The sequence below is a fragment of the Diadema setosum genome, chromosome 22, assembly GCF_964275005.1.
Source record: "Diadema setosum chromosome 22, eeDiaSeto1, whole genome shotgun sequence".
Lineage (NCBI taxonomy): Eukaryota > Metazoa > Echinodermata > Echinoidea > Diadematoida > Diadematidae > Diadema > Diadema setosum.
Window position 1 is genome coordinate 29,556,535 of NC_092706.1, and position 13,734 is coordinate 29,570,268.

Below are 13,734 nucleotides of genomic sequence, written 5' to 3' on the forward strand. Positions count from 1 at the left end.
AAGTTTATTTCATTTTTCGACATAACATATGTTTCACTTCTTTTGATAACAGAGAACAAGGTAAATAGAACATAGTGAAATGAATAGTGAAGTACATGTATACCGTGCGAAAAATGGAGGGACCCACTAAAAAGACAGAGCTTGTAGTGTGTGGGCCCCTCTGGAAAAGAACATTGATGGAATCGAATCATCGTAGATACAAAAGATAACAAAGTGGAAGAAGTCTGGATACAAAAGATAATAAAGTGGAAGAAGTCTGGAAGCCCACTGAAAATTAGATTACCAGATATACACTTTCATAGACGCGAACAAACATGAAACAGGACTAGACAACGAGACAACTACTGAAAAAAAGGTTGTACAAGACAAACGGGATGGACAAGACTGACAAACTGAAGACAAAATAGCAGACAAGAATGCACAACAGAAACAGAAACAGACCAACAGAAACAGAAACAGCGATCTTCGGCAGAAGCATGCCAAAAAATAAGAGGATAGTTGTAGGGGAAAAGTAATATTTTGACGCCTGAAAAAAGATAAGAAAATAGAAAATAGAAAATAGAGGGACGTATGAACAGGAGTAGCATACGGAAAGTCAACTTCAAGACGCTATGGGCAAAATGGCATAGGTGACAACATTGCGAGCATCCAGGAAAAAGATACCATTAATTCTTTGAAGAGGGGACAAAGTGAGCAGGTAAGTGTAGCTGAGAAAAAAGGCCAAATGGTTAATTCGGTATTGTAGAGTCATACGATTGCAATAAAAAAGACTTCAGTCTCCTCTTGAAAGAATATATGGATGGAGCGTTTTTTTATGTCTTGATTCAAAGAATTCCAATAATTTGGGCCTACATAAATAAGTGTGTTTTTAGCAAACATCGTTCTTAAAAGAGGTAAGTGAAATTCATTGGAACGCCTAGTAGGATATTCATGAAATGATTGATTTTTTAGGAACATAAGAGTCAAAAATAGACGGAAGCAAGTTATTACAATACTTGTACATAAATTGCCCTAAATTAAACAAAAACAAATCTGCAATTTTTAAGAGCTTGTTGGAGGCAAACAACATATTTGTATGAGAACGTACAGGGGAATAACAGATAACACGGAGAGCTTTCTTTTGTAAGAGGAACACTCCCAAACTAATATTCCATAATTAAGATGAGGCAATATTAACGACGAATATAGCATAAGTAATGATTTTTGTGGAATATGAAATTTCAATCTATTTACAATGCCTATATTACGTGAAATAATATTGCAGACATTATCAACATGTGATTTCTAGGAAAGTTTTTCATCCACAATGACACCCAAAAATTTGATATGTGAGACTCTTTGTAGATGAGAGTCATCTAATACTATATTTGTACTTAAACTATCAACAGTATTACTAAAAAGCATATATTTTGTTTTTTGAGCATTGAGTGATAGCCTATTGGCCCTGACCCAATTTGTCACTTTTTTCATTTCAATGTTAATTTTATGAACGAGAAAATCAATATCATTATGGGCAAAAAATACATTAGTGTCATCTGCAAAATGAATAAAAGAGAGGTCGTCGGATACGCAACAAAAATCATTGATATAAATAATGAACAATAACGGCCCTAGAGACTTCCCTGTGGGACACCACATTTAACTTCTCTGACAACGGAATCATTGTTTTTAATTGTAACGAATTGTTTTCTTTCAACTAAATAACTCTTGAACCACTCCAAGGCCTTCCCACGTATTCCATAATGCGATAACTTATAAAGTAAAATATCATGATTGATAGTGTTGAAGGCCTTGGAGAAGTCCAAGAAAATACTAACTAAATGAGAATGGTTATCGATTGCGTGAACAACTCTATCAACAAAATGCAAATGTATAGCAATTAAGTTATTCATAAACATTGATAATATCTACTTAAAGGGACTGTACAGTACTGGTTGAGGTGGGGATTCATGTTTTGAACATTCCTAAGTGAGATAATGAAAAGCCTCTCATGAAATATGAAAGAGCATGTAATTTTAAGAAGGATTCAACGTTTATTTGATGAAAATTGGTTTTCAAATGGCTGAGATATCCAAAAAAGTGCTAATAATAAAAGGCGACATGCCACAACTTTATTAGGATCTCTTTGTTTCACCTTGTTTTTGGATATTTCAGCCATTTCAAAACCGATTTTCATCAAATAAACTTTTGATACCCCTTAGAACTGCATGCTCTTCGACATCTCATAGAGTGGTTTCTGAATATCCGCAAAACGTTAAAAGCTAAATCCTCACCTCGACCAGAACTGTACACACCCTTTAAGCAACAGAGAAAAAGCATGAACAAAAGACTTCATTGCACACACCCTCACAAACGTAAGATTTTTATACATAACACAGAACTTAAGCTATGAACAAACTTGCAAATAAATGAGCATTGTATTAGCACACCAACCGTTAAAAAAATCACAGTAGGTATTGAAATTGATTTCAACCAACAGCTAGTTGATTAGAGTTCTAGAAAAACTAAAAAACTGGGACATGGTACAAATATCGTAGTGTGGAAAACACATCATTTAATTATTTTCACGAGTTTAACTTAATTATCAAGAAAATTCCTGCCATTCTGGAATTTCAATCTAACTTTATTTCTTAAAGGGAACATGAAATTGAATCTTGAATGATCGAGTGAGCAGACAGTTGACATCAGTATAAAGTATAAAGTGTTTTTAAAAAAAATCACTATTTTACCCACCTCGCGATGTTGCGCCAAAACGTTGCAGGACAATTTAGTTAATAACGTTACAATTAACCACAAATGTACATATTTGCTTTTATCACTACATCAATATCTATTCATTTCAAGTTAAAATTATCTCACACTATGTTTATCCTTCCAAGGGTTTATGGCATAGAAAAGAATTAGTACAATCATACAAATGTTAGAATTGCCATGGTTAAAGGACAAGTTCACCTTCATAAACAGAAGGATTGAGAGAATGCAGCAATATTAGTAGAACACATCAGTGAAAGTTTGAGGAAAATTGGACAATCGATGCAAAAGTTATGAATTTTTAAAATTTTTGTGTTGGAACCGCTGGATGAGGAGACTACTACAGCTTGTGAGTCATAGCGTACAACAGTATAAAGAAAATGTAAAGAAAATTCAACATATTTTCACTTTTTTTTCGCATAATAAAAGAGCACTTGACTTGCCTCTTTCTAAAGGCAGGGGGAATGATATTACCTCTAACATAAATTATGTCGGTAACGAGTCAAGGGAATGTGTACTTTTTTTCAAAAGATGAAATTTTGTGAAATTCTCTTTGTATTTTCCTTATATTGTTGTACGCATGTGACATCTAAGTTATTCATACAATGCAGTAGTCTTCTCATCCAGTGGTTACTGCATTAAAACTTCAAAAATTCATAACTTTTGAACGGATTGTCCGATTTTCCTCAAACTTTCAATGATGTGTTCTGCTAATATTGCTACATTCTCTCAATCCTTATGTTTATGAAGGTGAACTTGTCCTTTAAGGGTCGGCTAGTAACGTTACAAAAAAAGAGACATAAAAAGGTCTCATGACAAAAAGTTATCGAAAATGTAAGTTTTTGCAGACAAAGTGTCACATAAATTTTCATTTATAGCATTATGACAAATGTTCCAGCAAATATATTGAGCATTTAAACCAATACTTTGTTCAAAAGCATGGTTAGCATTTGCCCAGAGTACCTCTTTTGTAATTGATAAAATATCACTTTATCTCTGGAATATCAAAATGTATTCATCTTTTTCCCTTTAGCCAAATTTGGAGGAAAAAATATGCAAGGAACCCTCTGTAATTTGCTTGAAAGTGAATTTAGTTGTCTTCAGTTCAGCAACTACATTTTAAATGATGGTCTTAGATCTAGGAAAATCAACAAAATTGGAACATTATTTTTGATGAATTTGAAAGACCTTTATAATTTCTCAACATACACGGCAATACACTGTCACCTGTAGTTGATATACCTAAATCAAAGATCAGCATAAAGAGGCATGTATTTCTTTTATTGATGTCATATCCTCCTAACTGTTGAATTGCCCGGCTGCACGTTTTGTGTCCGATTATAATTATTTCTGGTGTTTCCTCTCATTTCCTGAAGCTGTCTAGAAGCATTGTGCACTTGGCATCTTAATATTCGGTTATCCCACTTTCCTGCACAATCGTTAATGACACGGAGAACGCCTCTCTTATCCATATTCATGAGCAGTTCAAACTCGTGTGGCATTTTATGACCATTTTCCGTGTAGTTCATTGGCATCTCATCGTAGTAGTGGTACGTCAGAGTTCGGTTTGTCGGATCTCGGTAAAACGGATAGAATCCGAAGAGGCGAATCTCACTGCAGAACTGGGTAGCCGCGGTGTAAATGGCAACGCCCGTGGATGGAAACGATAGATTGAAGACACTGTTCAGTGCATAGATAAAGCAAGATTGCGAGATGTTTATTGCTAGAAATTGAGCAAAATATGATCGTAAGAAGGAGAGAGCAACAGGGGCAAGAAAATGTTAACAGCTGAACGAATCATAGTGCGTAAATACGTGCATATTCTTATGTAGACACCAGTATTATGTGAACATAAACATGTATCACTTCAATAGGCCTACGCATACCTAAATTGCAGTAAAGAATATAATGTTGCTTTACATATCTTTATTTGCAGCGTGTGAATACCTTTGGTAAGAGGTTCAGAAATGCATGTTATATTGTCATTTCTTTGTAATTTCTTTGTCATTAACAAACGCAAACAGAAGGAAACTGACAAGAAATGAACATAATTTATTAGTGGAAAGAAAATTGGATTTAATCGGGATTCGAACCCGAGACCTCCGGATTGCTAGCCCGGTGCTCTAGCGACTGAGGTATAGATATCCCTAGTACAGTTTTCGTCCCAGAAACCTTTAATTCTCAATGCTCGAATGGTCAGAACCAATAGCAGCGTGTTTGTGTGTGACACACACGCACACAGCAAAACCTGTTCCTTGTCATTTATCAAAATAAACTGAATTGAATTGAATTGAATTGAATTTTCCTATGTCCATGTGACCATCTCCAGCTCAATCTTTTCTCTATCTCTTATCCTGTGTTAATCGTTATATCCAGTGTTAATCGTTATTCTTCAAAAACGAACAATACGTTTAATAAGTAACGCTCTATATTGTAGCCCCATAGTCAACCATGATTTATCAGACTGAAGATTTTGCCATTGCATGAACTTGTCAGATTGAATATTCTTATTTTTATGTTTACATTATCATGGAGGTATGCTCCCTTCTGTATTTGACAATGACCCCGTTTACAGTGCGAGGCTCGGCCGCGGCTCGGCCGCGGCCGAGCCCACCTTCATTTCAGTGTAAACGCGCAAAAGGCCAAATGCGAGGCCAAAATTGGCCTCGCATTTGGCCTCGCTCTGGAGGTGGTCTCGGCCGCGGCCGAGCCGCGGCCGAGCCCGGCCTTTTCTTGGTGTAAACGCAAACTGGGCCAAATGCGCGGCCAATTGCGCGGCCAATTTTAATCTGGCTTCCTAACCCTCTGCCTATATCTTTCGCTATTCAGGATATTAACCCCCTCAACGTCGAAAACTAGTATAGTTTAAGGTGGTTTTGTCCTTCAAAGGATTTTTTCCTTCGGCAAAGGCCTTTGCCCGAACGGCGACTTCGTCGCCACGGAATTCATTTGGCAAAGGGTCTGAAAACCAGACAATACCAAATTGCGTTTGTTTACAATCAGAGCGCCACTACGACAAAATATTGAAAGGTTTGAATCAAAAGCGCGGCCGAGCCCAGCAGTGTAAACGGACAAAATTGCGAGGCTTGGACCCCGTTTACAGTGCGGGGCCGGGCTCGGCCGCGGCCCGGCCGCGGCCGAGTCCGGCCTCAATTGCGCGGCCGAGCCTCGCAATTTTGTCCGTTTACACTGCTGGGCTCGGCCGCGCTTTTGATTCAAACCTTTCAATATTTTGTCGTAGTGGCGCTCTGCTTGTAAACAAACGCAATTTGGTATTGTCTGGTTTTTCAGACCCTTTGCCAAATGAATTCCGTGGCGACGAAGTCGCCGTTCGGGCAAAGGCCTTTGCCGAAGGAAAAATCCTTTGCAGGACAAAACCACCTTAAACTATACTAGTTTTCGACGTTGAGGGGGTTAATATCCTGAATAGCGAAAGATACAGGCAGAGGGTTTGGAAGCCAGACTAAAATTGGCCGCGCAATTGGCCGCGCATTTGGCCCAGTTTGCGTTTACACCAAGAAGAGGCAGGGCTCGGCCGCGGTTCGGCCGCGGCCGAGACCACCTCCAGAGCGAGGCCAAATGCGAGGCCAATTTTGGCCTCGCATTTGGCCTTTTGCGCGTTTACACTGAAGCGGGTCTGGGCGGCTCGGCCGCGGCCGAGCCACGCACTGTAAACGGGGTCCTGGCCGCGCAATTGAGGCCGGACTCGGCCGCGGCCGAGCCGCGGCCGAGCCCGGCCCCGCACTGTAAACAGGGTCAATATGTTCCAAACAAACTCTCATTTTCACATGCAATCCACTCATTCTCGAAGTAATTTACGGTATCCTTTTACTAGTTTGACTGTACAATCCCACTCTATTAGGTTCATCGGTGTAAACGGTGGTAAACGAATGAAATTCAATAAGTACTGCTTTGAAATGCAGCATAACTCTTTCTAGATTTAAGTGCTTACTGAAGCGCTCTTTTATTGAACGGTTAACCATGACTTTAAGTAGACAATATCCTTTTTATCTATCCTGTTTTTTATCCTTATGTATACTGCATGTGTGTGTGTGTGTGTGTGTTGTGCGTGTGAGAGTATGTGATGGCGTCTTGTTTATTTTCTTAACTTCACACAATTTGTAATATATGTTGTCATTGTAGAGTACATACTGTACACACACGCCATATATGTCGCAAGTCTAAATTTTCGCCAATCGGGAATTCTCGACGATTTCGCGAGTGGTTAAATTCGCGATCGTGGAGTCCTGTACTGAACAGAGAAATGTGCACGCGTAAGTCACATTTACATCGGGATCAGTCAATATTTTCGCGTGTCTTTAATTTCGCGAATAGCACCTGACTCGCGAAATTGGCGAAAATAAAAACCTCGCGAAATATTCGGCGTAGTATTTTCGTGTGTAGACATCATACTACAAGCACAAGATGCTTTCAAGGCTGCCTGGCTTTCATTGTAAATGTCACTATATGTTTTTGTTTTTTATTTTGTCGAATAAATGGCCTAAATAAGTCAGTTCGTAGTTCTAATTTGCGCATGAGCAGAAAAAGGTCATTCGTACCAAAACGCACGATGGTTTCTAAATTCATAGAGATATTATAAGCATCTGTCATAATAATGATTATTCATGCAATCCTTGTACATGATACTTGACATTATATCCACCTGACCGCAAACTTGGTATTTGGCAATACGAATATAAACATGTTTTAATGCATTCAATACAAAAGAAAGAAATGGATGCTTCCCCCGAGGGTTGTTTGACGGACCATTCTGGTCACCTGGTCTCGCTATGCAAGATCATTTTTTGTTTTACACGAATTCCATAAATTGTTACGCCGGGCTAACTCACCGGTTGCTTTGAATAATTATGTAGTCCATAGGCCAAGAGGCCAAAAAATTGGTTATTGGTACCATCTCAGGTGGCAATACCTTTTTGGTGTCATTTTGTTTGTTGGGCATAGATATGCTTATCAAGCTATGACAGCATTTCCAAATGAGTAGCTTAGTCCTAATAAATGAATTTTTAACCAATTTGGTCTCGTTTTTATATCCCTATACTTCTGAATCGAGGCTAACCGCTATAGAAACAAGAGCACGGTCTGTTGTATGTCCATGGAGCTCATGGTATGTCCACAGACTTAGTCCATGGGCCAAGAGCCGAAAAATGGGTTGTTGGTACCACCCGAGGTGGCAAAACCTTTTTGGTGTCATTTTGTTTGTCGGACATAGATACGCTTATCAAGCTATGATAGCATTTCCAAATGAGTAGCTTAGTCATAATAAATTAATTTTTAACCAATTTGGTCTCGTTTTTATATCCCTATACTTCTGAATCGAAACTAACCGCTATACAAATACGAGCACTGCCTTCTGTATGTCCACAGGTGTTCTGTTGTAAACGCGGTGCGCTTAGTCTTCATTCAAGGCAGCGAAGGGAATATCCAAAGGGTTATGATGTCCACAGCTGTCACGCGGTGCGCTTAGTCTTTATCTAGAACAATGTACCGTTATCATATCTAAAGTTCCTAAGAAAAGGGATTATCTATACTGTTTTTATACCACCCTCTCAACAAATACATCAGTTTTAAACAAAAATCACTCTGTTCATTTACAACATTATTAATTATAATGTATTGTAGTGTACCGGTACATTGTTTTTGCATAATCTTTCATTGTTGGATGGAAATAAAGCGACAGCGGCGTGGTATTAGCGTTTTCAACCCAGCGTTTTCACCGGAAAATGATAAATAATTGAAAAAGACGCTAAAATTCACGAGAAATTGCTTTTTTGTTGTTGTTGTTTTTAGATAAAGGGATATACACTGTATCATAAGCTTTGGATATTCCCTTCGCCGTCTTGAATATTAGACTAAGCGCTGTGGACATCATAACCCTTGGATATTCCCTTCGCTGCCTTGAATAAAGACTAAGCGCACCGCGTTTACAACAGAACACCTGTGAACATGCAGAAGACAGTGCTCTTCTTTGTATAGCGGTTGGTCTCGATTCAGAAGTACAGGGATATAACAACGAAACCAAATTGGTTTAAAATTCATTTACTATGACTAAGCTACTCATTTGGAAATGCTATCATAGCTTGATAAGCATATCTATGCCCGACAAACAAAATGACACCAAAAAGGTATTGCCACCTAAGATGGTACCAATATCTGGCCTGGCCCATGGACTAACTCTGGTGTTCTGTTGTAAACGCGGTGCGCTTAGTATTTATTCAAGGCGGCGAAGGGAATATCCAAAGGGTGATGCTGTCCAGAGCTAAACGCGGTGCGTTTAGTCTTTATTCAAGAGGGCGAAGGGAATATCCAAAGCCTATGATACAGTGTATATCCCTTTATCTAAAAAACAAATAAAAAAGCAATTCCTCGTGGATTTTGCCGTATTTCTGATTATTCATCATTTTTCGGTGAAAACGCTGAGGTGAAAACACTAATGCCACGCCAATGTAGCTTTATTTCCATCAAACAATGAACCGGTACACTACAATACGTAATAATAAATACCATTGTAAATGAGCAGAGTGGTTTTTGTTTAAAACTGATGTATTTGTTGAGAGGGTAGTATAAAAATAGTATAGATAATTCCTTTTATTAGTAACTTTAGATATGATAACGGTACATTGTTTTGTTTTGTTGGTTTTTTTTTCAGTGTTTACCAGAACTGATATTGTTGTTAATCAGACAAACACACACACACACACACACACACACACACGGAAACAATTGTCACACAATTAGTCCAAGGGCCAAGACCCGAAAAATGGGTTACTGGTACCACCTAAGGTGGCAAGTTCTAGTTGTGCATTTTGAAATGGCATATATCTAAGGAATATTATTTTGCTATAATAGCATTTCCAGAGTAGTAGCTTAGTCATAGATTTCAGCCATCAACCCGACCAATGTCAAATATTTTTGACGCTCTTTGACCAAAGACAGGCAGAGTGTGACCTTTGAAAATTTCAAGGTTTTTAAACCAATTCCTCTGAAATTTGGCACATATATTTAGCATATGATGCTCTAAGAAAATTACAACATTAAAATTTCACCAAAACGTCGGATGGGGGTGCACTCAGTCAAAATACAATAAAAACAAAGAAAAATGTTCATATTGATATTCAACTACTTTATTCTAAATCATGAATTGGGTATGTGAGGTAAAACAGAATCCAATTGTGCACTTATCTTATTTCAAATCTGCAAAGACAAAGGAACACATTTTGAGCCTTGTTTTGACAAATTCAGTGCATTTAAAGGGCCAAATCTTGCAAGAAAGTGATGATTACCACATAAGAAATAGAGACAAAATTAAAGAGGGGGCTATAACAATTGTAATAATTAATGAATATTTCCTTAAAACAAAATTTGTTGTGGTTCTAACTGTATATATGTATTGCTTCGAAGCAGATTATTAGGTGCTATCACAATAATAATATTATAATGGAGACGCTGCTATAAGATATAGTATTATTCAGGACAAAATATTACCTCGAAAAATTTAAAAACAAAATGCACAGAAACAAAACTTGTTTAATCTTATTATCATATTTCATGTGAAGAAATTATATCGAGCCATGCTAGAGACTTTTCCCAATCACACATCATTGGAAAAGCAATAAGAATTATTCACAAATTGATTTTATATGCTGGTTGCAGTAGCAACCAGAATGGGTCAACTCACATAAATCATATTTTGTTTGAAATTTGGAGATCATCGGATAAGAACCTCAGCAACGGATGTATATGGTATAAAAAGGGTGATGTTCGTCTCACCTCCCTTGTATAAAGGGAGCCCCTCACCTTCGGGCTTTTCAAGATGAACATAATATCAACATGTTTGCTTTTTAGATAAAGGGATATACACTGTATCATTAGCTTTGGATATTCCCTTCGCCGTCTTGAATAAAGACTAAGCGCTGTGGACAACCAGAATGGGTCAACTCACTAAGCGCTGTGGATACATACATAACCCTTGGATATTCCCTTCGCTGCCTTGAATAAAGACTAAGCGCACCGCGTTTACAACAGAACACCTGTGGACATACAGAAGACAGTGCTCTTCTTTCTATAGCGGTTAGTTTCGATTCAGAAGTAAAGGGATATAACAGCGAAACCAAACGGGTTTAAAAATTCATTTATTAGGACTAAGCTACTCATTTGGAAATGCTATCATAGCTTGATAAGCATATCTATGCCCGACAAACACAATGACACCAAAAAGGTTTTGCCACCTCAGATGGTACCAATATCTGGCCTGGCCCATGGACTAATGAGTGAAGTGCCTAATCAACCGAGAAAATAGAAAGGTCATTTGTACCAACGTGCACATGAGCTAATTACGAACTGGCTTATTGGCCTCAATCACTCAGTCTCTGCGGGAGCCCTCATTAAGGACTCCCAGACTCAAGCAGCTATTGATTTTTACCTATACAGCACGCTGCATATGAAAATAACGAGTGTCTATATACAACACCTTTTCAAAACTGATACGAAGTGCTCACTCGGTTGCAACTAAAGCTGAGAAATCATCACCACTTCAACCTGTGCGATGCTCACATTTTGAATGTGTTTTTGGTGTGATCACCATCATCCTCCGTCTTCCATCTTCCATCTTCCAGAAAACAAGGTACTCGAGGACATTCAAGGTACTCGAGGAAATTCCCAGAAACTTGCAAAGACATGCCCTAGACTGGACGTAAGAAAACACTTCTACAGCCAACGAGTGGTAGACAGCTGGAATAAACTCCCAGAAGATGTCATCCAGTCACAGACACTCCTCACCTTCAAAATGTAATTGTCTAAATTGGGTTATTAATGGGCTGAAAAGCTCCCTAAACCCTGCCACACTTGCAATCTATCTACGTGAAGATGGAGGTGTGGTACTTCAAGGTAAATTCAAGGTAAATTCATGGTAATTGCGGTAAGACATGACAAAGAACGGGATTATCAGTCTTACAGATTTCTTTCATGTAAACACGAAGATAACCGCGCAGTATGGCCGACGTTTACACTCCACTTCCATCGCTCTGCAATTATGACCAGGACTGTTAATTATTGTTTGTTTGCTTGTTTTCATTTTTCCATCTGTGCAAGGCAAGACAAGATGGCGGTATAATTGTATTCATCTGCACTATCACAGTGCTGCTTGCATGGTTAGTCTCCCATGCATGGGGTCTTCTAGTGCTATGTTATACTTGAGGCAAACCACTTCATCGGGCTATGTATATACTTTGCGATGAATGGTTAGTATGAGCATGGACCTAATCTATAGGTCCATGGTATGACTGTGAGGTGGAATATTTCAAGTGCGTGGGTTGTGACTCTTTCCAACAAGAGACCTCCATTTTATGCCCTATACGAGGAACAGAGTATAGGAGCATATTTCCCTTTGCTGTAGGGAAAGGCATATAGCACACAGCATTGTTAGAGGGAAATTCCAGACCAGTCAAAAGACGATAGGCAAAGAAAGAGCAACATTTCACAGAAACATTAAAAACATGATCAAAATCGAATAAAAATTCGGGGTACGTGTTATGAAATGATGAAATTTCCCCTTTTTCACGAAATTAGCTCTTGAATAGTAAATATGAAAATGCAAATAGGGAGTTGATGATGTAATCACCTCATTACTTGCCATATTGGTTGAACACAACATCTTGAAATTTTCAGGGTTTTTTTTTTTTTGTATGATTGTTTGGGCTTTTTTTTTATCCAAGGGGATCAGGCCACAATCTCAAATCCCAAGATATGACTGATAGTCATAATACAATTGAAGTTATTCAGCCCCCCCCCCATTTTTTTTTCTTCTTATTTCTTTTAACAAAAAAAAAAGGAGTGTCGCGCCCGGTGCGTCAGCCACCGCTTCAATGATAAACGGCTATTAAAGTTTTTGCTTATACACCTAGTCTTGAATCTGCTAACGAAGAAATAATGATATTAATGATAGGTATATTCATTAATTGAGCAATTAGTGCAGGCAATGGGGTGGGGGAGAAAGTGAAGGCGCACAGACAGTGCTAGCTACTCAAAATTATATTGTGTACATGCTTAAAAAGGAAAGAGTTATACAAATGAAGATAATCATCATGACAATAGAAAGCAAAACCCAAACTCAACGTAACAAACTTTGGGAATGAAAAAACCATACCTTGTTGCAAGCGCCATCGGTGCACTGGGACTATATGCAAAAGAAAAGCTGATCCCAACCTTGTGGAGAAACGTCAGTGCATTTCGGAATTCCTTAAATCTTCCCAATCCTTTAAAATGCCACAAAATGCTGCTGTTGACATCTCGAAGTCTGTCAAATAAATCCCGACACTGTGCTGTGAAATTTTCGTATCTTAAATTCACAGGCTTTTTACTGAAACACTGTATCACTTTCCTGTACTGGGACAAATTCAGCGTCATAATGTTAACCTTCGACCCAACGTCTCGACCATATTTCCCGCCAAAGTACGCCAGATTCAGACGAATGACCATATCCGCTTCATCTATGACGTCACCACAAACGCTGTCGTCAAGGATACCAGCATTACCGACGATAGAACAGGTTTTCACTTTTGGAACTGGCCTGGTTTGGTTGTCTTTGACAATGAGTGATCCTTTTTTCGATGTCTTCATATCAAGGGGTGTCATGCCGGTCTCGAACACTTGAATTACTCGGTTTGCTGACGTCAGAGACGAAACATTGTTCCTACAGATATGAAAATACAAGAAAATCATAGTTTCCATAATTCAGTCATTAAACTGAAATGAAAACTTAACTGTATTTAGTAAGCATAACAATACTATTTTACTGCAAGGATTCAGTCACATTCTTCCAGCTGATTGATATAAAGAGTAGGAATATGACATTTGTTTTGTTTAGTATACACACTAAAACAAAGCACAACGACGTCGACTGTTATTATTCTACGAATTGAATTAAATTCTTTCAAAACTGAATTCTCGCTGCCAAATGTGTGGACG

The 13,734-nt window shown here is 38.3% G+C and overlaps 1 protein-coding gene across 1 annotated transcript; it reads right to left on the minus strand.

Moving 5' to 3' along the window:
* Positions 1 to 4,040: 4,040 nt before the first annotated feature.
* Positions 4,041 to 13,401, minus strand: LOC140245290 (alpha-2,8-sialyltransferase 8B-like). The gene is made up of 2 exons (XM_072324875.1): positions 12,914 to 13,401; positions 4,041 to 4,431 (listed from the first exon to the last, which is right to left on the minus strand). Exons 1-2 carry the CDS (start codon positions 13,399 to 13,401, stop codon positions 4,041 to 4,043), a joined length of 879 nt encoding a protein of 292 aa, XP_072180976.1.
* Between the last annotated feature and the right edge of the window lie 333 nt (positions 13,402 to 13,734).

Excerpts from the sequence above, each read along its gene's own strand:
- LOC140245290 (XM_072324875.1), bottom strand. The coding sequence starts at position 13,401 with ATGACACCCCTTGATATGAAGACATCGAAAAAAGGATCACTCATTGTC. Across the intron at positions 4,432-12,913 it reads CCGATGGCGCTTGCAACAAG|TGTCTTCAATCTATCGTTTC; the intron begins GTATGGTTTTTT and ends TGCACTGAACAG.